The sequence below is a fragment of the Eptatretus burgeri genome, chromosome 3, assembly GCF_056783735.1.
Source record: "Eptatretus burgeri isolate ZD-2024b chromosome 3, Ebu_testis_v1, whole genome shotgun sequence".
NCBI classification, from domain to species: domain Eukaryota; kingdom Metazoa; phylum Chordata; class Myxini; order Myxiniformes; family Myxinidae; genus Eptatretus; species Eptatretus burgeri.
In genome coordinates this window covers 135610857-135636248 of record NC_140963.1, presented here as the reverse complement: position 1 = coordinate 135636248, position 25392 = coordinate 135610857, and the positions used below count along the sequence as shown (strand labels likewise).

General features: G+C 43.0%; 1 protein-coding gene, 1 long non-coding RNA gene and 1 pseudogene across 4 annotated transcripts in view; 2 read left to right on the top strand and 1 right to left on the bottom strand.

The window, feature by feature from the left end:
• ATP1A3 (ATPase Na+/K+ transporting subunit alpha 3) overlaps window positions 1-14063 on the bottom strand; it is a 229455-nt gene extending 215392 nt beyond the window's left edge. Inside the window, exon 1 of one of the 2 annotated variants that reach the window (XM_085875715.1) lies at window positions 13939-14063. In XM_085875715.1, coding sequence (XP_085731841.1) covers window positions 13939-13974 — 36 coding nt within the window. In that variant the 5' untranslated portion in view covers window positions 13975-14063. The remainder of the gene's footprint in view (window positions 1-13938) is intronic. The other variant, XM_085875714.1, reaches the window with a different exon arrangement.
• The window catches only part of LOC147031045 (uncharacterized), a 56579-nt gene continuing 45047 nt past the window's right edge, over window positions 13861-25392 (top strand). Inside the window, exon 1 of the long non-coding RNA XR_015056646.1 lies at window positions 13861-14078. This is a non-coding gene — a long non-coding RNA (uncharacterized LOC147031045). The remainder of the gene's footprint in view (window positions 14079-25392) is intronic.
• Window positions 14010-22440, top strand: LOC147031046 (uncharacterized; annotated as a pseudogene). Its single transcript, XR_015056643.1, has 2 exons — window positions 14010-14131; window positions 20554-22440. The product of XR_015056643.1 is annotated as an uncharacterized LOC147031046 (transcript).

Genomic DNA, 25392 nt, shown 5'->3' with positions numbered 1-25392 from the left:
TGTCATCAGCCAACATATATGGACATGGAAATATTATTAAAATTAGTGGTACCAGAGGGGTTACTCCGACAATTGAAACAGGTCGCTGCATGGCCAGATGAAGCTCCTGGAGACAGGGATTCGCACAATCTGTGCTGACACAGAAGCACGGGAATAAATTACGGCCTGTTGCATATTATAGTACTAAATTGGATCCGGTAGCGCAAGGATTCCCCCCTTGTCTCAAGGCAGTAGCAGCCGCTTCGCTCGCGGTGCAGGCGACCGAAGCGCTCGTCGCGGGAAACACTTTGATTCTCCTGGTACCGCATGCAGTGACAGCTGTACTGTTAAAAACGAAAACACAGCATTTGTCGGCTTCAAGAGCAACAACATACGAACTCTCACTCACAGCACCCACGAACATTATGATTAGGAGATGCGCACCGCTGAATCCTGCTAGTTTGTTGCCAGGAGTACAAGATGGTGATCCTCACAATTGTGAAGAGATAATCGCCCACACGTGTCAACCCCGTCCTGACTTGAGAGACACACCAATCCAAAATTCTGAATTGGTTCTATATGTCGACGGCTCATCATCGCGTGCACCTGATGGATGTTTATTAACAGGCTACGCCGTTTGCTCTGATCACGAAGTAATCGAAAGCGGGAGATTGGCTGAGAGCTGTTCCGCGCAGCAGGCAGAACTGTTCGCCCTCACTCGTGCATGCCATTTAGCCAAAGGCCAAATAGTGACAATCTACACTGACTCCGGCTATGCCTTTGGTGCTGTACACGAATTCGGAGCACTCTGGCGCGAAAGGGGTTTTATAACATCATCAGGTACACAAGTAAGGAATGGAACATGGATTGCGAATCTACTGGAAGCAATACTTCTGCCTCACCAAATTGCAGTGGTAAAATGTGACGCCCACACTGGGAGATCTGATGACGTCTCACGGGGAAATGCCAGGGCAGATGCAGCTGCAAAATCTGCTGCCCACACCAGAGCTCTTTTAATATCACAATGTGTATTGAGACAAATGGCAACACCGACCATTGACGATATAAACACTTTGCAGACAGCTGTCAGTGCTAAAGAACGAGATTTGTGGATACTGGCTGGATGTGAATTCGATAATGAATCCAAATTATGGAGATCATCTGATGGTCGTGTGGTGGCACCAAGAGCTCTATTACCTTGGCTCGCCCGATTGGCACATGGGGCCGGGCATACTAGCAAAGGCGGCATGAGTGCTTCAATTGGGAGACAGTGGTTTGCCCCGGGGTTTAGTCCAATTGCAGAACAGTATTGTAAGACATGTCATATTTGCCAAAAACATAACCCAGCAAGGGGGGTGGAGATGGCCCCAGGGGGTCATCCAATTCCATTCGGACCTTTTGTTCATATCCAGATGGATTTTGTCCAGTTACCAAAATGCTGCGGTTTTGAATTTGCGTTGGTCATCGTCGATTTGTTCACCAAATGGGTTGAGGCTTACCCTTGTCGGAAAGCAGATGCCATTACTGTGGTTAAACTGTTGATGAAGGATTTCATCTGTAGGTTTGGAATACCTTGTAGGATCTCCAGTGACCAAGGTACTCATTTCACAGCCGAAGTGGTGAAAGAATTATGTCGCGTATTGCAAATAAAGCAACATTTCGACTGCCCGCATCGTCCACAATCTGCGGGGGCAGTAGAGAGGCAAAATGGATTCCTGAAGAATAAACTGGCCAAGATTTGTGAACAAACTGGATTAAAATGGCCAGATGCTCTGCCAATTGCTCTCATGACTATGAGATCTACCGCAAATCGAAACACTGGCTTATCTCCGCATGAGATTCTGATGGGAAGACCAATGAGATTACCGAACTCACCTCCTTTGACTATAAAAGACATGAACGTGCAGCAAATGGACGACACGTTGCTTACGTTCTGTGTCTCTCTGAATCATGCTGTAAGAACTTTTTATGCACAGGTGAAACAAGCTCTGCCAGAACCAGCCACATCTGATCATCACAACTTCAAACCCGGAGACTTTGTTTATGTGAAAATTTACAAACGGAAGAACTCTCTTCAGGCACGTTGGTGTGGGCCATTTCAAATACTGCTAACTACCCATACAGCTGTGAAGTGTAAAGGAAGAGCAACATGGATCCATGCCACACACTGCAAACTGGCACACGGCAGAAAAGAACCCGAGGAGAACATTGCTTCCTGATAACTTTAATGATTCTTTCCATTGCAGGATTATTTGTACTACTAAATGCAAGTGGTGCAATGTGTACTTGGTCTGTTAAACCGATAAGTACTGTCTGTGATCAACATTATTTGCATGTTCTTTGGAGATGGGCCTATCAGACTACCCACAAAACTAAGCCTAGGGCATTCAGAGACCGAAGAAGCTTAACGAGCAAAGTGGGTTCACCACATGGAATAAACACTTATCTGGCTCTTTCTCGTAAACACGCGAAAGCTTTTAATAAAACCAATTGCTGGGTTTGTACTAAGATACCTCATTCAGCAGTTACTGGGATACCGCTTCTGGCTATACCATTCAATCTGAGTGAATGGTGTGGGTACTGGGCAAAGGAAAGAAACTGGGATAAACAAGATAATAACCTTGACGACCACATCGTTACCAATGGAAATGGAAATTGCCTCCGACAACGAAATTTCAGTAACTGGTTTTGGCCAAATTTTAATTTAAGTAAAATGCCTCCACATTTTATGGTTGAACGGGCAACAGAAAAACCCGAACTATGCTTGGTACAAGAGGCATGGGGAGAAAGAAGATTAGGGAATTCTGAATGCAGTCATTATGTTCATGAAAATCACACGATGGGACCACAAGTCGCTTTAAATAATACCTATTTCGTGTGTGGAAATCGAGCATACCCATAGCTTCCAGTTAATTGGAATGGATCTTGTTTCTTGTCATTCATTTTGCCACATATGCGCCTGTTATCTAAGTCACCTTTTGAGCATTTGAAACGGGGTAAACGGGGTTTCACGTCAACTGAACTGTTCTTCATGATTTTAATCCCTCACTACGGTGTTGGACAAACGTCTGTGGGATTGGCAGAGTTAGCTGCTTCGCTTGAATTATTGGCAAATAAAACTGCTCTAGGCATGGTTGATATCAACTCGGAGGTCGTCGCCCTACGTGCAGTTTCAATGCAAAACCGAGTTGCGCTCGACCTCATTCTCGCAGCTCAAGGAGGAACGTGTGCTGTAATTAACTCTGAGTGTTGTACTTATATCCCTGATAACTCGGAGAAAATCACGAACATAGCTGACAAGATTAAGCAAGAAGGAGCCAAGTATCACAATTATTTTACGAAAGATGGGCTTTATTCCTGGTTTGAAGGGATTTTTGAAGGCTGGGGAACTACCCTATTGCATTGGATTTCCGTTGGGTTATTGTGGATCATCATTGTAGTGGTGCTTGTTAGATGTGCAACAATTACAATGCCGGCATTGATTGTTTCTTGTCTAAAGAGGAATACTGCTAAAAAGGTGATGGTGGCCCAAGCACCACCCTCATACCCTGGTTTTGACACTGAGTCCTACGACTCTTTTGAGATAGAACCTGAACTTGGAAATCCATAAGTAGCGCAAATGAATGTGTTCAATATTCACGGGAATTGTCAATCCACTCTTGCTCATCTGCTTTGTTCCTGAAATAGGTTGTCGAAAATCAGCTGTGCAGCCCAACGGGTAGCCTTATCTTCTATCGGCCTAGGGGCCTACCGGAACCTCAACCAGGTCCGAAGCTGTACAACCACATGAAGCCACCTGGCTTGCGGGACAGGAAAGGCTAAGGGACTGAGCTCTACGATGGGGAAAGGGGGGATGTGACTACCCAAGAAAATGGGCACACTCAAACGCAAGAGAGAATGCATTTCCAAGTGAAGAGAAAATATATATCGTTAAACTTAACTAGTGTTGCCTTATTAGGCAACAAGGGGGGAGTGTTGGGGAAATTATTACTCTCTAGACAAGAAACCTTTGCCTCAGTCTGAGTAGGTCAAAGTGTTTGTGTTTTTCCTCTACTGTTCTACTATTTAGTTGTTAAGGCCTACCACCTACTTATAATCTTGTCTTTCTTTGACACTTTGGACATTGCTTGGGTTTCTGAAAGTACAAGGTGACCGGGCTGATAAGCTGTGCATTCTGTTTTTGCGATCAAAGGCCTCTCTGCTTATAAAATGGAATGGATATATGGGGAGGGGAAGAATGATCTGAGAGAGAGCAAATAAATGGTACAGAAGAAAGAACTCCTTGTGGACATTGATTATTACTGGACTTCTGTGGTTTATTTTATCCCGATACATGCAACACTGAGTCGGCTAGACGTTGAATCCTCGAGGAGGTCAAGATCCCTCAACAATCAAGAATCCTTTCGAACACGACGTGGTTCGAGGGTAGAAATCCACGTCACTGGTTCCTGTCACTCTTCTTCCGATTCCTTGCCCCCTATTCGACCTTGCCTCGGACTTCAGACTTGACATCTTGTACACCTCAAACACTACGTCCACCCTCTCGTACCTGGCACCATAGGATTCCACTTTTGGGATGATGTCTTCTTTAGCATAGTCATTAAATATCTTTGAAGTGCGTGGAGGTAGGGCATTGATAAGTGCTGAGCCATCAATGATGACTGCATCTCCCCTTGGTTCTCTGTCTGGGATGTTCACTTGCGCTTCAAGAATTTCAGGCAGTTGTGACTTCAAATTTTTTTGAATTTTTTTTTTTTTCAAATTTTTCATTTCAAATGGCCAATTGGGCCAGATTTGATTAAAAAGCCCTGTAGAACAGAAATGCCAAATTTGATGCTTGTATCATAATTTGCACGATTTTTCTACTATCTACTATACTAAGAAGGCAGCAGGTTGACAGACTGACTTAAGATCAAAAGAGAACAGGGAGACAAAGACATTGCATACAAGTGGATGAGTGTCAGAAAGGGAAGGGGTGAGAGGGGGTCGACAATAGTAAAAGGAAGCAAGGGTGGGTTTAGGATAAAGCATGAAGAGATGATGGGTGGCATTGTTGAAAGACTAGAAGGAGGGACACAAGAAAAACAAACACAGAGGGAGTGGGTTCCACAGATGAGATAATCGAGGGATGAAGGGTTCAGCTGAGAATTGGGAAGACTAAACAAGTGTGAAACTGGAAGAACACTGCAATGTCAGTGGCCTGGGGGAGTAAGGAGTAAAGAGAGTGGGAGGGGCAGGCCCAAGCAAGGTATAGAAAACTGAGAGTCCACAAATATGCCTGCAGTGGGTGAGAAGCAGTCTTTGGGACCTAGCCTCCTACCAAGATGCCAATAAAATAGAGAGCATTAGATCAAACTGCCTCTAGATGTGCAAGATGAGAATAAACTGCACAAGCCCAGAATGGGGATCTATTCTTTGGATGAAGACCTCATATTCTGGCAACTCATAATGGATGCAATGTAATGAGCTCTGAGGGAATCATAAAGGATTAGGCTCTGCGAACAATATCAAGGGATCGACCAGTTGGAGATAGTTCGCCCAAGATGGGCTTTAACAGATAGTGACGTCTAAGAGCTCCAGGGAGTATATATCATCTTCCAAGGGTTAAGGGTTGCCCAGAGATGTAAACTGCAAAAGGGGGGGGGGGTTCAAAAGCTGATCGTGGTGGAGGGACAGAGTGTGAGCTTGGGATTTTGCTGCAATGAAAGACTTGTTCACGGTAGGTGACAAATGACGTTTTTGAGATCTGCAGAGTTAGCTGCCACAGCAACCTGCCTCTCAGCACTCATCTTGTTCACAGGATGGAGCTATCAAGAAAACTGTGCAAAGACATTCAGAGAAGCTCCAAGGTTATCGTCAAGAATAAGGTCAGTCCGAAAATGCTGCCTGCCTTCCATGACACCAGCATCGAGGGAAATCCTGAGACAGAAAGTCATGAAGAGTAACCTGTCGTTTCTACAGAGAAAAATCAGTCAAAATTTTTCATAAACTCTGAGGGATAATGAGGTGTGATTTTTGCCATGGAATCCAAATTTATAGAAATTGTCCTGTAAAGAAGGCTACCCCACTGCAATAGGTCACCGATGAGGTTATTGTTTAGTGAAAGTGTCACACAATGTGACATTCTTTGGACAATGACTGAACAATATATTACAAACTGTATGTCACAGAAAAATGTGTATGAATGGTGTGCATATTTTTGACTAGACGTAGTGTGTGCATGAACAACGGCCTGGCAGACCAACATCTTCTTCCATGGAGGACAATGCGACAATGATCGATGGACTGATATGAGAGGGTAGGCGGGCATCATTCGACTGTACTGTCATCGTAGCTGTCTCGTAGTACATTACAGACTGGAATCAACGAAAGTCTGGGTTTCCGCAGTGCCAAACACGCTCACTGATAAACACAAGAAAACAGGTTGTTGAACATGTCAATCTTCTCCAGCATTATGAAGCAGAAGGTGATTTTTGTCAGGTATCAATCGCTGCCGAGACAAAACATTTCTTCAACATTATGAAACGGAGGGTCAATGGCATTCATGCAAATAGAAACACCTACCATCACCAACATCAAACTAATTTTAATTCAAGTCCAAGTGTTGAAAAAGCAAGACAATATTCCAGCACCAGAAGGGTGTTATTGTCACCCAATTCAATGTGCACCAGGAAATGGTAATAAATACCCCATTTCCCACACTTCTGTGAACAAATTTGAAGCCACCGATATTCAGTGTCGTCGGGTACTCACCACCATTGTCACTTCGCAACATGACAGCTTGCGGCCACACATGGTGAAGCCTACAGTGAAGTGCATTGAGGATTTGGTTTTCAACTGTTACCCACCCATCTTATATTTTGGATCTTGCATCGTTGGGTTTTTATTTGTTTGGCTCGATGAAGGAAGCTCTCCTATGTCGCAAGTTGAGTCCTACAAGTTGAGTCCTACTCTCCTATGTCCTACAAGCCAGGTGGCGGTGCGGGAATCAATCGGGGACCAACCGACATAATTTTATTACAAGGGCATCCATAACCTTGTGAAGCAGTAGTCGACGTGTGGGCATCCATAACCATGTCAGAGGTGCAAAAGGACCATGTCGAAAAATAAAAGTATTCCCCACCGTGGTTTTTTTTGTGTACAAGGTCAAGGCTCGTGGAAGAGTGAGAACATCGAATGGATAAGGATGCAACAGAACTAAAGGAACAGTAGAAAGAGAGTAGAAACATCAACAGCAGGGTGGAAGGACAAATAAGGGAAGTGAGGTAGGGGTGAATGCACAGGGTGAACAAGATGGATGCAGAAGCAGACTCTCAGGAAGGAAAAAAAATTAGAAATTTGGAAAGAGGTGGGGGAAAAAAAAGATCATGGTTTTGGATGGGGGATGATCTGAGATGGTGGTGAATACCTGTCTTGAAGACTTGGAGGGAAGAATATTCTGGGACCAGAAGGTAGAAAATTGTATTTTGGTGAAGTGTATTTTGTAGAAAATTCACAAATTCATTTTATTTATCTGGCTTTCATTTTACACTTTTTTAAAATGGAGATTTCCCCTTTATTTTACAAAAAATACCCAAAATGAAAGATAATTGAAAAATTGCCAAGTACTGTATAAGAGCGTGGGATTGCAAGATGTCCCTGCACAATAATGATTAAACACAGTCCCCACATTGTCTAAGGATCATTATCAGACTCGGTGGGGTAATGGTTAGAATGTCTGCTCTGAGTCTGGGAGCATCCTTCATACAAGCTATTTCACACATAAATCAAATAAGCCATTAATGGAAACACTAACTTTTGAATATGTATCACTATTTTGAACTCTGCTTGACAGCACTTCACACCACTCCATCTTGCAGCAGCTCTCATCAATAACCCCATCTCCTCCCCCCCCACCCCCACCCTCCACTTCCCTCACACCCACCTTTCTTTATGAATGCAATTGATGACTTTATACCCTTTGCACTTGCTTCATTGTCAACAGTCAGTACCTTGCCAAGTGAAAGTAGGGGGTACGTGAGTATACTAACTAAAAAGCGAGTTTGAAGGGATAGTGAAACACAAGGAAGCTTTTGACTTTCAAAAGAAAAAAGAAAAAAAAAAAAAGAGAGCCATTATGCATATAAATGTCTCCATTACAGAGTTCAAACAAGTAGCATTTTTCTTGATAAATTGTGAAATGCTAAGCAGGTATTTGAAGGAGTGAATCATATTGGTGTCAATCTTTTTTTTTGCCATGGCATAATAGGTGCCAAATTTGTCATTCACATCTGCAACGCCATGTTATGTATAATGCTTAGTTTGATTCCAAAGCAACATTCCGCTATAGATTTCCCTTCATTTTACACCTTTTTTTAAAAAAATGGAGATTTCCCCTTTATTTCACAAAAAAGAAAGAAAATCAAAGATAACTGAAAAATTGCCAGGTATACAAGCTTAGGATTGCCAGGTTTCCAAAATGTCCCTGGGCAATAATGATTTAACAGTCCCTACATTGTCTAAGGATCGTTGCCAGACTCAGTGCAGGTAATGGTTAGAGCATCTGCTCCGAGTCTGTGAGATCGGTGGTTCGAACAGCGTACGAGTCATACCAAAGACTTCAAAAATGGTTCGTGCTGCTTCCTTGCCCGACGCTCAGCATTTAAAAAGGATAGAGCATTGACAAACGACCAGAGGTTGGCAACCACATCACAGGCTTTGATGGGCCGAATGGCCTCCTGCATGGAAATTCCTTGTAAGAGAACTCACATATTATGGAGGAGCTTGTATATCAGATGTACAATATAAGTGGCACTGTCAAAGTTCCTCGTATGAAGATATTTTTTACACTAGAGTAAAAAAAAACAAAAAAACAGTGGTGACATAGTTATAAATATCACTGGATTGCAAGTACAAATCACATCAAGACAAGTACAAGTAGTGGACAAAAAAATGGAAACACCTGTGTAAATGAGGAACACTATGTATATTGAAAGCAACAGCTTCCACACGTGTGTGGCCCATTCGTTAATTAAGCAAACAACATCCTAGCATGCTTCGGGTCATGTGTAAAAATGCTACACAGGCCTGCTTGCCTATAATTATGGCTAGGATGGCTGCAAGAGGAGACCTCAGCGACTTTGAAAGAGGGGTGGTTGTTGGGGTGCGTTTGGCAAGAGCTTCAGTGACAAAGACAGCTCAACATGCTGACGTTTCACAAGCAATGTTGTCGAAGGTGATGTCAGCCTGGAACTCTGAGGGAAAGACCTCATCAGCAAAGAGCAACAGTGGGCAGAAGCTCATATTACAGGATCATGATATCCGTGCATTAATTAGAAGTGCGAGGCAAAGCTGGGGAGAAACTGCAAATCAATTGGCTGTAAATTTCAACCTGGTGGCACAAGCAGCCAGTTTCATCAAAAAAGGTCTGCCAATAACTCCAAAGAGTGAGAGTAGTTGGGTTTCAGTGGACAAACCACTCATCACACCTGGCAATGCAAGTTTGCTTGTGCAGTGGTGCAAAGAGCACAGGCAACGGACTACTAAGCAATAGAGAAATGCGATATGGCCAAATGAATCATCCTTCACCATGTTCTTGACAAATGGATGAGTGCACATGTGGTGACAACCTAAAGAACTCTACAACCCCGAGTGCTTGGTTCCAACCGTGAATAGTTCTGGTGGTTCTGCAATGTGGGGCACATTTTCCTGGCATGGTTTGGGTGCAGTCATTCCCTTAGAAGGCAAGGTCAATGCCAATCAGCACTTAATTGTAGTGGGTGATCATCTTCACCCCATGGTGCAGCATTTCTTTCCTGCAGGGAGGGGTGTGGGTGATCATCTTCACCCCATGGTGAAGCATTTCTTTCCTGCAGAGAGGGGCGTCTTCCAGGATGACAATGCCTCCATCCACAGAGCACGTTTAGTCGCCCAATGATTTGATGAGCATGACACTGATATTATCCACATGTCGTGGCCTTCTCAGTCACCAGATCTGAACCCAATCGAGCATTTATGGGATATTCTGGAATGACACCTGAGACAGTGTTTTCCACCTCCATCAAACAGATGTGAGTTGATTGACTTTCTCGTAGAAGAATGGTGCCGCATCCCTCCTACAGAATTCCAGACGCTGGTGGACTCTATGCCACGGTGCACACAGGCCGTACTGGCCACACGTGGTGGCCCACGCCATATTAGGTGACTTTACATTGGTGTTTCCATTTTTTTTTGTCCTGTACGTTGTGTTAAAACAGGATAAGAGAGCAACGGCTCAATTTTGTAAACCTGGTAATCATGTTCCTAAATTTGCAACAATCTGACATTTCAAAAATAGGAATGATTGCAACCACAAATCAACAAAATGCTCCTTTAATAGAAATGTCCTGTGCATGTGAGGAACCATTTCACAACAGTATTACTTCTTTTTCATCCCCAATTATTCCCACCTTCTTGTGGGATTGGCTGGGGAGCGTCTTTGCCCCAAATCTTTAATGAACCAGCTAGTCAGGCCTGACGTTCGACTGAAGGTCATTTGGGCAGAAATTTGTAATTTATTCAGGGCATGGGAGATAACTCTCACTACACTTCATGAAGGACACTGAATCGTGGGATCTGAAGTTCACCAATGACCAGGGCCGACAGAAGAGTCCTCTCGTTAAAATTTTAAAATCAAAGAAGCTATAAATAAATAAAAATGCATTACTTGCAGTATTTTCTGAACAGCAGCTCAGGAATATTAAAATGCAGTTCATTATTGTCCTGAACTGATTTATTTAAAACAAATGTTTTTTTCAAAGCAAAAGTTCAGAAAACACACTAATTCCTATGCATTTTTCAATCGCTTTATTAATGCAGATATGACATTTATAGTACGCATGCTTGATGTCAAATGCATTTTTGGAGAGGATAAACCCATGGTGAATTGGCTCGAAACATGCATGGAAATTTCTATATCGGGCATCTCAAACTCTCGAGTAAGACTTGTGGAGGAACCTATGGTATAAATTATATCAGGATGGAGAGGACAAATTAACAAGGTCATGTGCACTCAGTTAGAGGGTAAAACTTCACAAGGTGACTGTGCCCACGTAAATGTTGGCCTGCTTTTATACGGTGTACACGATTGATGCAATAATGTGCTTTTTGGATGAGTACGTGCTTGGACAACTAAAATATTTTGTACTCATATTAGGGTGTAGCTTGTATCCACACTGTCCATTGGCAGGTATTTTATTCCCTCACCACGTTTCCTTCTTCTCATCCTCTGTCACACCACCAACACCCAACCCCACCAACATCACCCACACATCCCTTTTCCCTGTGTTAAATTACCTTGCACATCCTTCACACACGTTTCTCATTATGAAATGAAAATTCCCATCTTTTTCATTGAAGCCTTATTTGATGCTCTTATTGGGATATGAAGGATATTGAGAAGGTGGGCCAGCAATGGGCAAGTGAATATGCTTGGAAGGCACGGAGGGAGATGGGGGAGAGGGGAAGAGGGGGGAAAGGGGGAGGCGATTGCGCATTTATTCCCATTTCCATGCAGAGGCACGTACACAGCAATGGGTGTGGGGTAGGGAGAGGGGAAGGGGGCGGTGGTTGCTGCGTTGCTGCATTGCTGCGCCTGTCACTGCGGCAAGGGCATGCCAGTCTGTGCCAACACGTTGGTTGTAACGTGCTCACGATTCCTACTCAGTCCTCACAGAGGTCATTCTAAAGGTTTAACATTGAACTGAAAAACTGTTTTGTAGTATATACTGCACAAAGATCAATTACAATGATCTGAATAGATTCATTGCCAATCTTCATTCTGACATCAATCACCTGCATGATGCATTCTGTACATATTCCTCCAATCCCACAGCTCATGAAATCAAAATAACTAGACATTTCAACACTTGATTGCCAATTAATTTCCAGAAAGCCTTCCTACCATCCTCTTTTTTTTCCACTACCACATTAACATTTTCCCTCATTCTCCCCTCCAGTCTTCTCACCACTCATCACCTATCCTGTCAATGTCCCCTCTCGTATTTCCACAACCATCCCATCACATTTTTCATCCCTCAACACGTCCACTCATTTTCGTACCGTTCCTCTTCCTCATACCCCCTCCATCCGAACCCGTCTTCCCTTAAATTTCCCTCTAATCTTCCCACTGCTCCTCTTTCCTCAACCACTCAATCACCTATTTTTTTTTATTTAACTTCCTCTTTACTCTTTCTTGGTTCTGGCAGAATAACCTAAAGGTATGTGCACTCGCCTCTGAGCCGCCTAGCCTGGGTTTGAATCCCAATCGAGGTGGTGTTTTACAGGCAGGGTGATTCATCAACGTGTGTGCCGTCCCTCGGATGGACGTTGAACTTGGAGTCCCGTCTGCCAGCATTAGTTGGTGGCCATTAAAGATCCCACAGTGTCGGCGAGTTATCGCCGGCATCCTGAACCAATTCCAATACACTCACTCAGTCGAGTATCCTGCGTCGTGGCGACCCCTCCAGGATTGTAAACCGCAGCCGAGAAACTGGTGCATGATGATGTGATCACTTACTCTCGGCCACTGCACATCAACGAACCACAATCATTTCTATCATGTCCCCCTTCTTTCTTTCATCATATTGTCCTGCTATACCCGAGCTGTTTTGTTGCAGTACCTTTTCCCTTCTATTTTACCCTTCTTCATGTTAGGAATCATTTCAATGTCTCCATCCTTTCTCCTTCCGACTGTCCCCTTGCCACCCCACACCCCCCTTCACTAAATATCTATATTTCTGTCTCTTCTTTACACGTCATTTTACCTGTTTTCCATTCCTTGTATTGGCCGCCATTCTCCTTTTATTCACTTCAACTCTTCTCTCACCTTTCCATAAATTTTTTTTTCCCAAATCTTTTCCTCTTTTTTTTTTTCCCCTCCTCCACCCTCTTCACCACATGCATCGAGCCTCATATTTTAGTCCCTCCTCCTCCCTCAGCCGCACCCAACCTCCTGACATTTAACTTAAGCACAACACGTGTACACACAAAAGTAACCACAATGTTTTTTCATTGTTGATTTAAAAAAAAAAAATCTTTATCCAACTTTCAAAAAACCGAATTTAAAACGTCACATTCTCCCCCCACGAACCCATATGTCACCTCTCTGTTTAATTGCCCAATCTTTTTTTTACACCCTCACTACCACTTGAGACATCATTTAATCCCTCTTCTTCTTCTTCTTCTTCGTCATTGCATTCAGTTTTCCCAATTATGACATTTAATTAATTCTTCTTCTTCTTCTTCATTTATTTGTTCAACGACCAAAAAAAAAAAAAAATGACGACATCCATGAAATCAATTTCCTCACAAATACATAAATCTACAAAAAAAAAAATCGATGTAATGCTTAAACCCCTCAAATCGTTCATTAATTATATGATCTTCGTGAGGGGAAAATATGATATTGTTGCCCGGTAATTGAAGAAAACCAGTCACGTGATCAACATTATCAGAGACCAGTCCTTCACATTCACCTCAGGACACGTCCGCGCGCCCAAAATGAGTCTTTAAAAACGTTTTTTTTTCATCGATTCACATTCGACGGACAACGAAACACGTAAGGATGTTAAACCCGAGACGAGGTTTTCACAATAATAATTTCGTCCTTCAATTACCCACGATGAGGTCTCTCCCATCTGCACACCCGCGTTAAAAGGCTAAATCAATGAAGAAACCTCGTTCATCAAAATCCGTCGGTTCGGTCCGTCGGCGTCGAGGGGGCGAAGAGCGGGACGGGGACGCCGGCGCACATCTTGGCGCGAAACGCCTCAGGAGGATATAAAAAAAAAAACCGGAGGAAAACGAACACCTCAGGCAAACGAATAAACACACGGCGCGAATGTTTTTTCGTTCACGTATCAATAACCTTGTGGGCTCACGGAGGGTAAAGAGCAAAACCTTTTTCTTTTCTTTCTTTTTTTTTCCCGCTGCGAAGCTCACCTCAGCGTCCTTCGTCTCTGCATCAGCCGACGCCATCTCCGTGGGCTCTGCGTCGCGCGCGCGGTGTGTGTGGCGCTGCGGCACGCGCTCCCGAGCGAAGGATGACGTCACGGGGAATGGCGGCGGCAGCGGCTCGGGCGGTGCGTTTGGCGCCTTTTATCGTCCTCCGTACCCTCTCACACCGTCGCCACACGTGCGTTAGTTGCCCTATTTGTGAGGTGATTGATTGTATGCGTGTTTGGAAATACAGTGAAACACAAATGTCCACGCTCCCCTTTAGGGGTCTTTTATTGCTTGAACCTCTTTCCAGCGGGAATGCCGTGTGTGCTGGTGCTCTGACTGAATTAGAAATCCCCGCTCGTCGCTGCGCAACGTTTGTCGAGGCCCCGAGCGGATCCGTGCCGGAGGAATTGTGAGGGTAATGACGACGACGAGGGGATTAAAAAGGATATATAGTTAATCAAACGAACGACCGAGGTTTTTTATTCAGTGCGATGTTTTCTGATGGACTCGATTTTGGGGGTCAGGGGGTCAGAGTTCAATTTGACAAGGCCTGCCTGCCGGTTGTCTCCGTTTGTTGAACACTCGAGTTCACACGCGCGCAGATCCCTCCATTATGACGTCATTGGAGGTGCTCGGATTATACAGGCTGGGGCATTTATATCTGACGGTTTTTATTATCCTCATAACTTTTTTGTTTCTAAACCAAACAAAATAAAATTTCTACACAACATAGGCACATACTTCGAGTTTTAAAAATCAATTTTGATTCTTTATTTATTAAAAATTACATCGGACAAACGGGCCCCCTTATTACCGCAAGCGATGTCTCTTGATCAATAGAGCATGATGGTGGCGGTGATGTTTGCCTTCAATTCATCGATCGATGTTGGATGTTCCTGATAAACTTTGCCCTTCAGAAATCCCCATGGGAAGAAATCTGCTGGAGTTAAATCTGCCAAATCAAAGTGTGCCTCATCTGCCATGATCAGGGCCGGATTTAGGCATGGGCAAGCTCGGCAGTTGCCTTGGGGCCTCCACAACCAGGGGGCCTCCACATATTTCATGGAAAAAAAAATTGCAAGGAAAAATGTATTTGTGAGTGCCTGAATGGTAGTTGGTACTTTGATATTTGACACTTTTGTAAACTTGAATATGCTCTTTCCAATGGTGAACAATTTGAAGTGGTATACCTTGTCATATATTTGCAATCCTCACCTGAATTTCGGGAAAAATTGAAATTTTTCAATTTTTGAGGGATCATGACTGCATTATATATGACTGATTAAGAAAAGTAAACATGTACTTGAATACTACTACCATACAGTTATTACATGAAAAAATTTCAAGCTTCTGGGATGGGTCAATAAAAATATATGGAGTCTCAAAGTTGGGTCTTCATACAAAACCAACATTTTTTTCTGGATTTCAACTGATCAGGTCATAAAATTTAACAGAGGTGTACTCCCTTTTATGTTTGTTTCTTACAGAGCAGTTATAGAAGAATAATCTCTGAAAATTTCAAGGCTCTAGCATTAATATTTAAAAATTTGTGGGAGTTTAAAAGTAGCCGTTCATTTTGTGATGCTCGCAAGGACCATAAAATTGGGCTACAACCACATCTTCAACCCTCAATATCTCGGAGTTGACCGCATCTAAGGACCTAAAATTTTATGCAGCTTCATTTTGATACCTGGGAACTATTTTATGAAAGTTTAAAGTAAATTTGAGGGGGTCAACTGGGAACATTTTCTTAAATTTGGTGATTTCAGATGGAATGACTCTTATCTCATTCTCTATTTTATATAGAAGTTCAGATTGTTTGTTCTTGAAAAATATACTTTATGGATAATTGTAAATATGTCTTGTCACCTTTTTAGTATTCTAAGGTAGGGTGAAGGCTCCACTACTGAAGGCTGCCCAGGGGCCACCACATGTCTAAATCCGGCCCTGGTCATGATGACCTTGTTTGTGAAATTGGCATGCTCATTGCATTAAAAAAAATAATAACAATAAAATGCTCATTGCATTTCAAGTGCTCCATCATGAAAAACTTTCAAGTATTATCTGTAAAAACAAAGAAAACAAGAATTAGTTATGCCAAGACTGCTTCCGGCGAGAAAGATTGCAAATGTGTCAAATATAAATGCTCCACCCTGTATAATATCGTATATTCCTACTGGACTACGTCACTCGCCCTGAGATAAATCTCGCATTGGATCGCCTTTATAAAACAAGCTGAAACATGAAACTGCAACTGTGCACCTGTGTCAACACCTGTTAGTACACCTGACAACATTGAATCCATGCTGGTTCAATCGGGCATATAATATGGGATGCGGAACATGATGTGGGCTGATTCCGTCTCGAGTTTTTGACTTTGAAAGGTCATATTGTACATGTTTATAACCTGCCCCACTGAAGGTGTACGGTGGTTATGTTTTCACCCCTGTCTGTCTGTCTGTCTGTCTGTGAACAGGACATCTCAAAATGTTGTGGAAGGATTTGGCCGAAATCTGGTGGAGTGCTTTGACGTGCGACAAGCATGAAATGATTCGATTTTGGTAAAGATCCAGATCGGGATCCTAAAACTTTTAAAATCATTCTTCACCATTGAGAAATGGGGCCAAAAACGATATCGAGCATGATATTTCAAAAAACTTGTGGACGAGTTCTGACAAAACTTGGTGGATGAGTTGGGTCGGTGACGAGAACAAGTCGATTCAGTTCTGGTTCAGATCTGGATCTAGATCGGGCCTATCCGTGGGATACAAAACGTAAACTGTTGAGCCTGGTGGAGGTATGCTGTCTACCACGTGCCGTTCCAATTCATTCTGCATTGACAAACACATAAGATATTATATTTCTTTCGTAAAATGTGCATGGATTGTGATGATTATCCCCGCGATTTTTGAAAAAAACAAAAACGGGGGGATATTGTAATCGGCTCCATCCATCCGTCCGTCTGTCACGGTATCTCCTAAACGTTTGGGCAGAAACTCACCAAACTTGGTAGTTATGATCACCACATGGCAAGAAGGTGTAAAAGCAGTATAATTTTGGCCCTTCCCCCTGGGCCGTTGTCAAAAAGGTCAGATACTAAAAAATGCAATTACTGGCACATTCTTAACTAGAACGGGCACTCGGTAGAGCGCATCCCTCCACCAGGCTGAAGAGTTTACATTTTGTATCCCACAGATAGGCTGGACCCAGATCTGGACCTGCACCGAACTTTAATCAGCTTGTTCTTCTAACCAAACCAACCAGTCCACCAAGTTTTGTCATAACTCATCCACAACTTTTTGAGATATCATACTGTACAGTATATCGTTTTTGGCTCCATATCTCTTCAATGGTGAAGAATCAATCACTTCACAAAAATTAAATTCTCGTGTCCAGATCCGGATTCGGATCTTCACCAAAATCTAATCAATTCTTCCTTGTCAAACTGGAGGGAGGAGGGGTGAGGGGGGGGGAGGAGGTAAATAGGGGTCAAAAGAGGAAAAAAAAATTGAACTCAAATTTTGATATGATGTTATTCATGGTAGAACTCTTTACTATCTTTCCAATCTGCTTTAGTTGAGAAGCGTGGAGATTTGTGATGGTGCGTCATCGACATCGGTCTCCGCTAAGGATTGCTCAAGCCATGCAATACAAGAATGGTCAAAATCTGATAAGAAATACTGAAAAAAATTACAAGTTACATCATCATAACCAAAAAACATTGACCTTTGTTTTTTGTTTTTTTTTAGAATGTAACAATTATTTAAAATATGTTAATTTATCTACAGATGTAAAACACAGTGTGTATTTGTCTGTCCCCCTTCACCGCTGTGTGGGGGACGGGCGAACAAGAAGAGCGCATACTTCCGCCAGGATGAGCAGTTTCCCACTGATAGGCTGGATCTGGATCCGTACCTTAACCAAAATATAATAAATTCATCCTTGTCCTTAACAGATAAAATTTTGGGGACAGCTTCGTTGTGTGACAACGACAAACTGATTAAATTTTGGTAAAGATCCGGATCCGGAACTGGCTACTGGAATTTTAAAAGTGATTCGTCACCATTGAGAGATCGGGCCAAAAACTTTTTAGAGCATGATATCTCAAAAAGTTGTGGACGGATTCAGACGAAACTTGGTGGACAGGTTGGGTGTGTCATGTATGGCAAGGATGAATTGATTCGACTTTAATGAAGATCTGAATCCGGATATGAGAATTATTTAATTTTTCAAGTGATTCTTCACCATTGAGAGAGAGAGAGAGGGCCAAAAACGATATAGTAGTGTATAGCATGGTATTTCAAACATCTAATGTGCCAGATAGTCAAGTGGCTTAGTGACATAATTGTTACAGACTGGATACAAGCTCCAAATTTTCTGTGCATACCCTTTGGGTAATGGCTATCAAATTTTGAGTAGGAGCCCATCCAAAATATTAACCCTTTCATTGCTAAGTACACATTCAATATTTTGATATTGGTAGGACTCATTATTTCCATCTCTGATGCTACTTTTATTGTTAATTTGTATTTTGTTATGTTAATTTGTATTTTATTCCAACTAGGATGTTATTCATGTTGTATAGGTATTAATGAGTAATAATAACTCAATATTTAGAATTAGTGGGGCAACTTAGCTAAATATAGCATAACAATTGTGCATTTTGTGAGGAAAGCACCAAATTTGGCACACTAGTAGCCTATCATATTATGAACAGATTTGGATATTGGGCCATCTCAAATTCAGCCGCTGATGGCTGTGGCAGCCATTTTTCAAAATGCCCACCAGTGGTTACTCTTATGACACATATCTGCTTAACTGGAGAGGAATGCAGGTTGATAGTGAAAGTTTATTTACTAATAAAGGTCCAATAATGGTCAAAGAAAGTAACAATTTGATTTGGTTCAGAAAAAAAAGTTAAAGTGGACTAATTAGTCTTATTAAGACACAGATTCTGAATGAAAACCAATGATAAACATTCATAACACTATTGCCTTGGCACATGGTCATAGAAGTGGTGTGCGTGCATATTGACCCCGGAATCGCCCACGGTTGAGTTGCCAGCTTACACTTGTTGACTCGATTCATTGTTATTTTGTTCTGTGCCCATAGAGTTCTCTATGCTATCCCATTGTTAACCATAGTTCATCAAGTTGAGTTTGGTTTGCGGGGTGCAGTTTGGTCATAGGATTATCTCAGTCACGGATGACCGGGTTACGAGGTTCTGCATGTATTTCCGTTCTGCCTTCACGGTGCCAGTTCCAGTTTGCTACTGAGTGAGGAAGTTCTCTCTTCGTACCGGCGTGTTGGCGAGATATGTTTACCATGATAACTCATTAGTTTTCGGGTTATCTTCGTTCGATTGATGGCAATGCCAAACCATTTGTAATACAAGTAGTTTTCCATTCTAGTTTCCATTTTCATGGCTAAGCTAATTTGTTTTGGTCAGTTTATTGAGTAACCCTTCCGTTTTCTGAAACTGCGTTTTTATTGACTCTTACAGTCAATCGCAACACATCTCAGCACATCGGCTCAGGAAGAAACTCAGGCCCGGAAGAAACTCTTCGCAAAGAAGAACAACGTGCAGCTGATCCCGCCAACCAACGCAGCTCTGGAGGAGTACATGAAGAGGGTGGCCTACCAAGGAGGCCATGTGTGGGGTCAAACACTGCTACCAACGCCAGAGCTGCCTCCTCCATCCAGCTGGGGCTGGGTCAAGAATGACGAGGGGGTGTACGAGCCACACTGGACGAAGCTACCCAAAGCAGCCCACACCTGCTATGAGCTAGTGTCGTGCAAGTGCAAGAAGAGCTGTCTGAAGCGTTGCAAGTGCAAAAAAGCCGCACTTGAATGCACAGCTTTGTGCATGTGTGTGAGGGAGAGTGCTCACAAAATTGAGAGAATATTAACAGAGCAGACTGTGTCACTGATTCAGAACATTTAAATCAGACATCTCTCGATCAATTTCTATGAGTGAGATGTCGGTATTCATATGAATGAGATGCAGCCCATGATTCATTTGCAACCATGCTCAACAACCACTGACTTTACATAAGCGATGTTGATATTCATATCAATCAGACGCAGCCCGCGATTCCTTTGCCACCATGCTCAACAACCACTGACTTTACATAAGCAATGTTGGTATTCATATCAATCAGACGCAGCCCTTGATTCGTTTGCCACCATTCTCAACAACCAATGTCTATGAGTGAGATAGTCGTCCGGTACAACAAATAATTAGCAGCCATCTTGCAAAATGGCGGCTATCTTTAAACTTGAGGTGGCTACAGGTTATGTTTTTCTTAATTCAGCTTTTAATAAATGTTCAAACCAATGTTCGAGTGAAATTATAGTAACTGCTAGCGGCCATTTTGGAAAATGGCTGCCACAGCCACCAGCGGCTGAATTTGAGATGGCCCAATATCCAAAACTGTTCATAATATGTTAGGCTACTCGTGTGCCAAATTTGGTGCTTTCCTCACAAAATGCACAATTGTTATGCTAAGTTGCCCCACTAAATAACTATGAGAAGTAAATTATAGAACAGGGGTTCCACGTGGTTGTGAGAAATTGAAAGTGAAACTGTTTTCTAATTTTTTTTTTTTGCAGGCTATCAGAAAATGGAAGTAGACTGGAACCGCTGCATTATTTGCCAGAAGATTACCAAAGAACCTCTTAGGTGCCCATTACAAAGCCCTGGTGCAAGCAGTGACACGGCAGTGAGACCTTATCAGATATTTCTCGACAATGTCAAGCAGTTCAGAGAGATTGGCATGCTACCAACAGAACTTTTCTTTGGACAGGAAGAAACTGCTGATTGTTTCGCTACTCATTCTGCTTCTTGGCACAAATCCTGCAACCTTAAATACAATAATACAAAATTATACAAAGCCAGAAAGAAGAGGGAGGTTAACACAGAACCTGATGAACAACGTCTGAGAAAGCGGCAAGCAGTTGATGTTCAATTAGTCTGTATCTTCTGTGAGAAAGGTTGTGAAGCTGGTGACTTTCGTCAGGTATTAACTTTTGAAGCAAACAACTATCAAATGAATGGCGACGGAACTTAAAGATAGTGTACTTGTCTCAAGAATAACCGGTGGTGATCTCATAGCCATTGAAGCAAAATATCACCTCAACTGCCTCGTCAATTTGAGAAATAGAGATCGGTCTCAACTGCGAAAACAGAATAGAGAGCCAGAGGATTTAAATGAGAAGGTCAACGAGAGTCGTGTATTTGTGGAAGTGACTAGTTACATAGAAAAAGCAATTAACCATGGAACCCTTCTCTTCAAGCTATCCGAACTTCATACTTTATACCAAGAAAGATTGAAGGTCTTCGGCATTGTTAAGACTGTGAATAGAACCAGACTAAAAGATCAGCTGCTGAAACATTTCACTGAAGCTCAAGAGCAACAAGATGGAAGAAACACCATACTTATCTTCCAAAATGGAATGGCGAATATGCTACGAGAAGCCCTGAAGAAGAGAGATTTCTCAGATGATGCTTTTGTACTAGCAAAGGCAGCAAAAATAATCCGAGATGACATTTTCAACCAACAGCCATTCCACTTTGAAGGAAGTTTCCATCCCAAGTGTCAAGAAGACTCGATACCTTCAAGCCTGAAATCATTCATTTCTTGGTTGTTCAATGGTACTAACCTGAAGAATCAAGATAAGCAAGACTCACAAGCCTGTCTCTCCGTAGGACAAGTTATTGTATACAACACTTAGATAAGGTCAACACAGTCAGATGTTATGACAAGGCATAGCCTCAAACGAGAACCTCCACTTCCAATTTACATTGGTCTAAATATCCATACTCTTACAAGATGTAAGAAACTTACACAACAACTGTATCAGTTTGGTATCAGTATATCATATGATAGAGTTGTAGAACTGGAAGACTGTATAGCTTCTTCAGTGAGCCAATAGTATAAAGCGGATGGTGTAGTTGCTCCATCGTGTATTCGGAAGGGATTGTTTACTGTTGGAGCTCTCGGCAATATAGATCATAATCTCTCGTCCACTACAGCATCAAGTTCTTTTCACGGTACAGGAATCAGTCTGTTCCAGTTCCCCTCCAATGAGAACTTGGGTATTACAAGATCATCCCCTGGCTTTGTTGATGTGTCAAAGAAGCATTATCTTCCAGACGACTATGCTATGGTACCAGCTGTATCAATGTCGACATCCAATGTCCTGGTGCCCCCAAGTGATGTTACACCTTCTCCAAGTGACTTTGGATGGATTAAAGAAACACAAGCTTGGGCTCCTCGATGGCTAACAGTTCCTGAAGTGTCAGTTGCCTGTCGGGAATTAATTCGATGTTCTTGTAAAACAGACTGTACTCGCTGTAAATGTGGACAGGCGAACCTTGACTGCTCTCCTTTTGTGCAAATGCAATTGTCAGAAATCAACAAATTGATTTGCACATTTTTGGTGTGTGAATTCTGTGACTATCTCACACGAATATTGTGTTAGCATATTTTGTGCCTAACCACTTCTCTGCTCTCAGCTCTCAGGCTTATATATCTGGGGCTTGGTACAAGAAGGGCCTATGTGCATTTTTTCCATTTTGGATTTATTCCCTAAAAGTACTTAGTTTGAGTTATATATGTATAATTTATGGCAGAATAAAACACACATTGGCCTCATGAATAGCTTACTGCTGTGCAATACACCTTAGTCATTCGAGAACCAGAAAATATAACTAAAACTTAGTGCTTTTAAGGAATAAACCCAAACATGGAAAAAATGCACATAGGCCCTTCTTGTACCGAGCCCCAGATATATATGTGTATATATATATATATATATATATATATGTATATATATATATATATATATATATATATATATATATATATATATATATATATATATATATATATATATATATATATATATATATATATATATATATATATATATATATATATATATATATATATATATATATATATATATATATATATATATATATATATATATATATATATATATATATATATATATATATATATATATATATATATATATATATATATATATATATATATATATATATATATATATATATATATGTATATATATATATATATATATATATATATATATATATATATATATATATATATATATATATATATATATATATATATATATATTGCGAATTCGCGCCCGCCGGCGTGCGAACGGCCGCGTAACTCGAATCGCGGCACGTCGCCCACCGGACGGACAATTCTGTCGTGACCCTCTCGGACCAACGCCGGGAGCTAGTCACGGGTGGGTCTTTCGACCTCACCACAATCGTGCCAATCGGCCACCCGCGTAGGATAGGGTTGTTCGCCAAACTCGACCTACCTAAGTAGCCACGCGGATGGTAAACCGGGCGATCGTACCTCGCCGCAGGTCAACTCCGGATACGAGCCGCTTGGGCGGCCCGTTCCGTACTATCGGGATAACCGAGCGGTGTTATCGTCGACCTGGACGGTTCAGATTAATTACCGGGATGTTGCACCCACTACGAACCCCTTACGTGAAGCAAGATGGAGGGTCAATAAAGAAAAGACGAAGCGAAACGGACACAGTTCAACAAGCAAGCATTTTATTTCCCGGCACACAGAAAGCACGTATATACAGCCATACAGAATCAAAATGCACATAAAGCAGATGTAAGAGCTAAAACCGACTACGCGCACACACGGCAACACTTATACAGTTTTACTTCACAGACGGCGCCAACACACATTTACACAAAACCAAAGGAAAGAAGCCACCCTCACAGACAAGGAGGCAGACGGGCCCGTAGGCCAAATGTGCGCGTGACCTGGAGGAGCGGCCAGGTCCGCGAGACCGGGGAGGTCTTACCCGCGTCCTCGTGACACGTTGGCGGGCAAGCCGCAAATGTGGCCACGCCGCTGTGCCCCGATTCCGTGCCCCTTGGCGGGTTTCGTGGGCATGACGTTTGGAGTGGGAACGGGGCCCCCTTTTGCACTATCCCAGCGCAGGGGAAAGGGGAAATTGTTGATGCCCTGGGGAAGCGAAGTGGTTCGCTGGCTTGGGTCCCGCGACGAGACGAGCGATCCCCACACCGCAACCTCATCGCCGACCGCCGTCCTTCCTGCCTCGGACCCGAGCTCCCTTGCTTGCAGTTCCACTGCGCTCACTCCCCTCAACTCCGCCAACGCAACGCTCCTTGTCCCCAAGAGCAACCTCTCGACGACACTCTCCAAGCAACTCCGAAACCCAACTCGCTCCAATTCGCCTTGCGCTCGCCTTTTTATAGGCGGCAGGAGCAGCCAATATGCAAATTTTAGGATCAGAACGCGATTGGAGGCGGGGCCACGCCGCCCCCCCCCCCCGGTCAGCCATTAGTCGGGCAAAAATGGGCGTGAACCTCTCCTGATCCTAAAATTTGCATATACGGACTTCACATACACACGCTTGGAGGCGGGGCCAAGCCGCCCCGCGCTCGCCAATTGGACGGAGGAGAAGTGGGCGTGAAGCGTTTCTGATCCGAATTTCCCCTCGGAAAGGCCGCCATTCGCGCTCGCGGCTCGGTGCGTTTGGCACCAATCGCCAAATGGGACTGAGACAGCCCGACGTTCAGTGTTCACAGGTGGTGCGGTTGTTGGTTGTGAAGGAGAGAGGTGAAGGAGGTGGAGGGTTTTCGGTGGTGGTTTGATGGTTATGGTGTCGTTTGGGAACGGCGGTGAAGCGATGTTTGCGGGATGGAGTTGTGAAGGTAAGGGTAGTGGCTGTTTGCGTTGTTGGCGGCTTAATGGTCAAAAATAACAATAGAGAAAGAAAAAATGGCTAACTCAAAGCGTCGCAGCCCGGATGAATCACATAAGTTCCCTCTATACAACGGGTTTGGGCTAACTACACATGTACCTATGAAGATATCTCACCTGCGGGCCCTTTATGGTGTAATGCGAATTTCCACAGCCGTAACACTACCCCCTCCCCTTTTTACAGACTCGTCCCGAGTCGTCAAATTCTCATGTGCCATCATGTGTAGTTCTCCCCTAGTACGTTTTACCTACAGATCCCTGAGTGCGACATTCATGTTATTCGTGTCCCCAAAATAAATAACCTGAGGGCTGAGTAACTAACCAAACAAACCCACTCACTCAGACGACTTAAATAAAATTGCCGGCGCTAAGACATACATGCCGGGGGCGCACTCATATTTACAGTACAACTTAACCTTAACTTACAAATTTTACACTAAACCATGGCCCAGGATCAATGGACTCTGCAAAGAGAAAGCAGTTAGCAGGGAGCCAGGCTGCTCACATGCAGTCTCTGGCTCACGCAATGCAGGTGACAGGGAACGTGGCCGCTGCTCACACGCAGTCCAAGGTCTCCCCCTTTTAAACGGGCGCAGCGAACAACGGCGCATGGGCTGCGCAAATGCAGTCTCCTGGCGCGGCTGCCTACAGG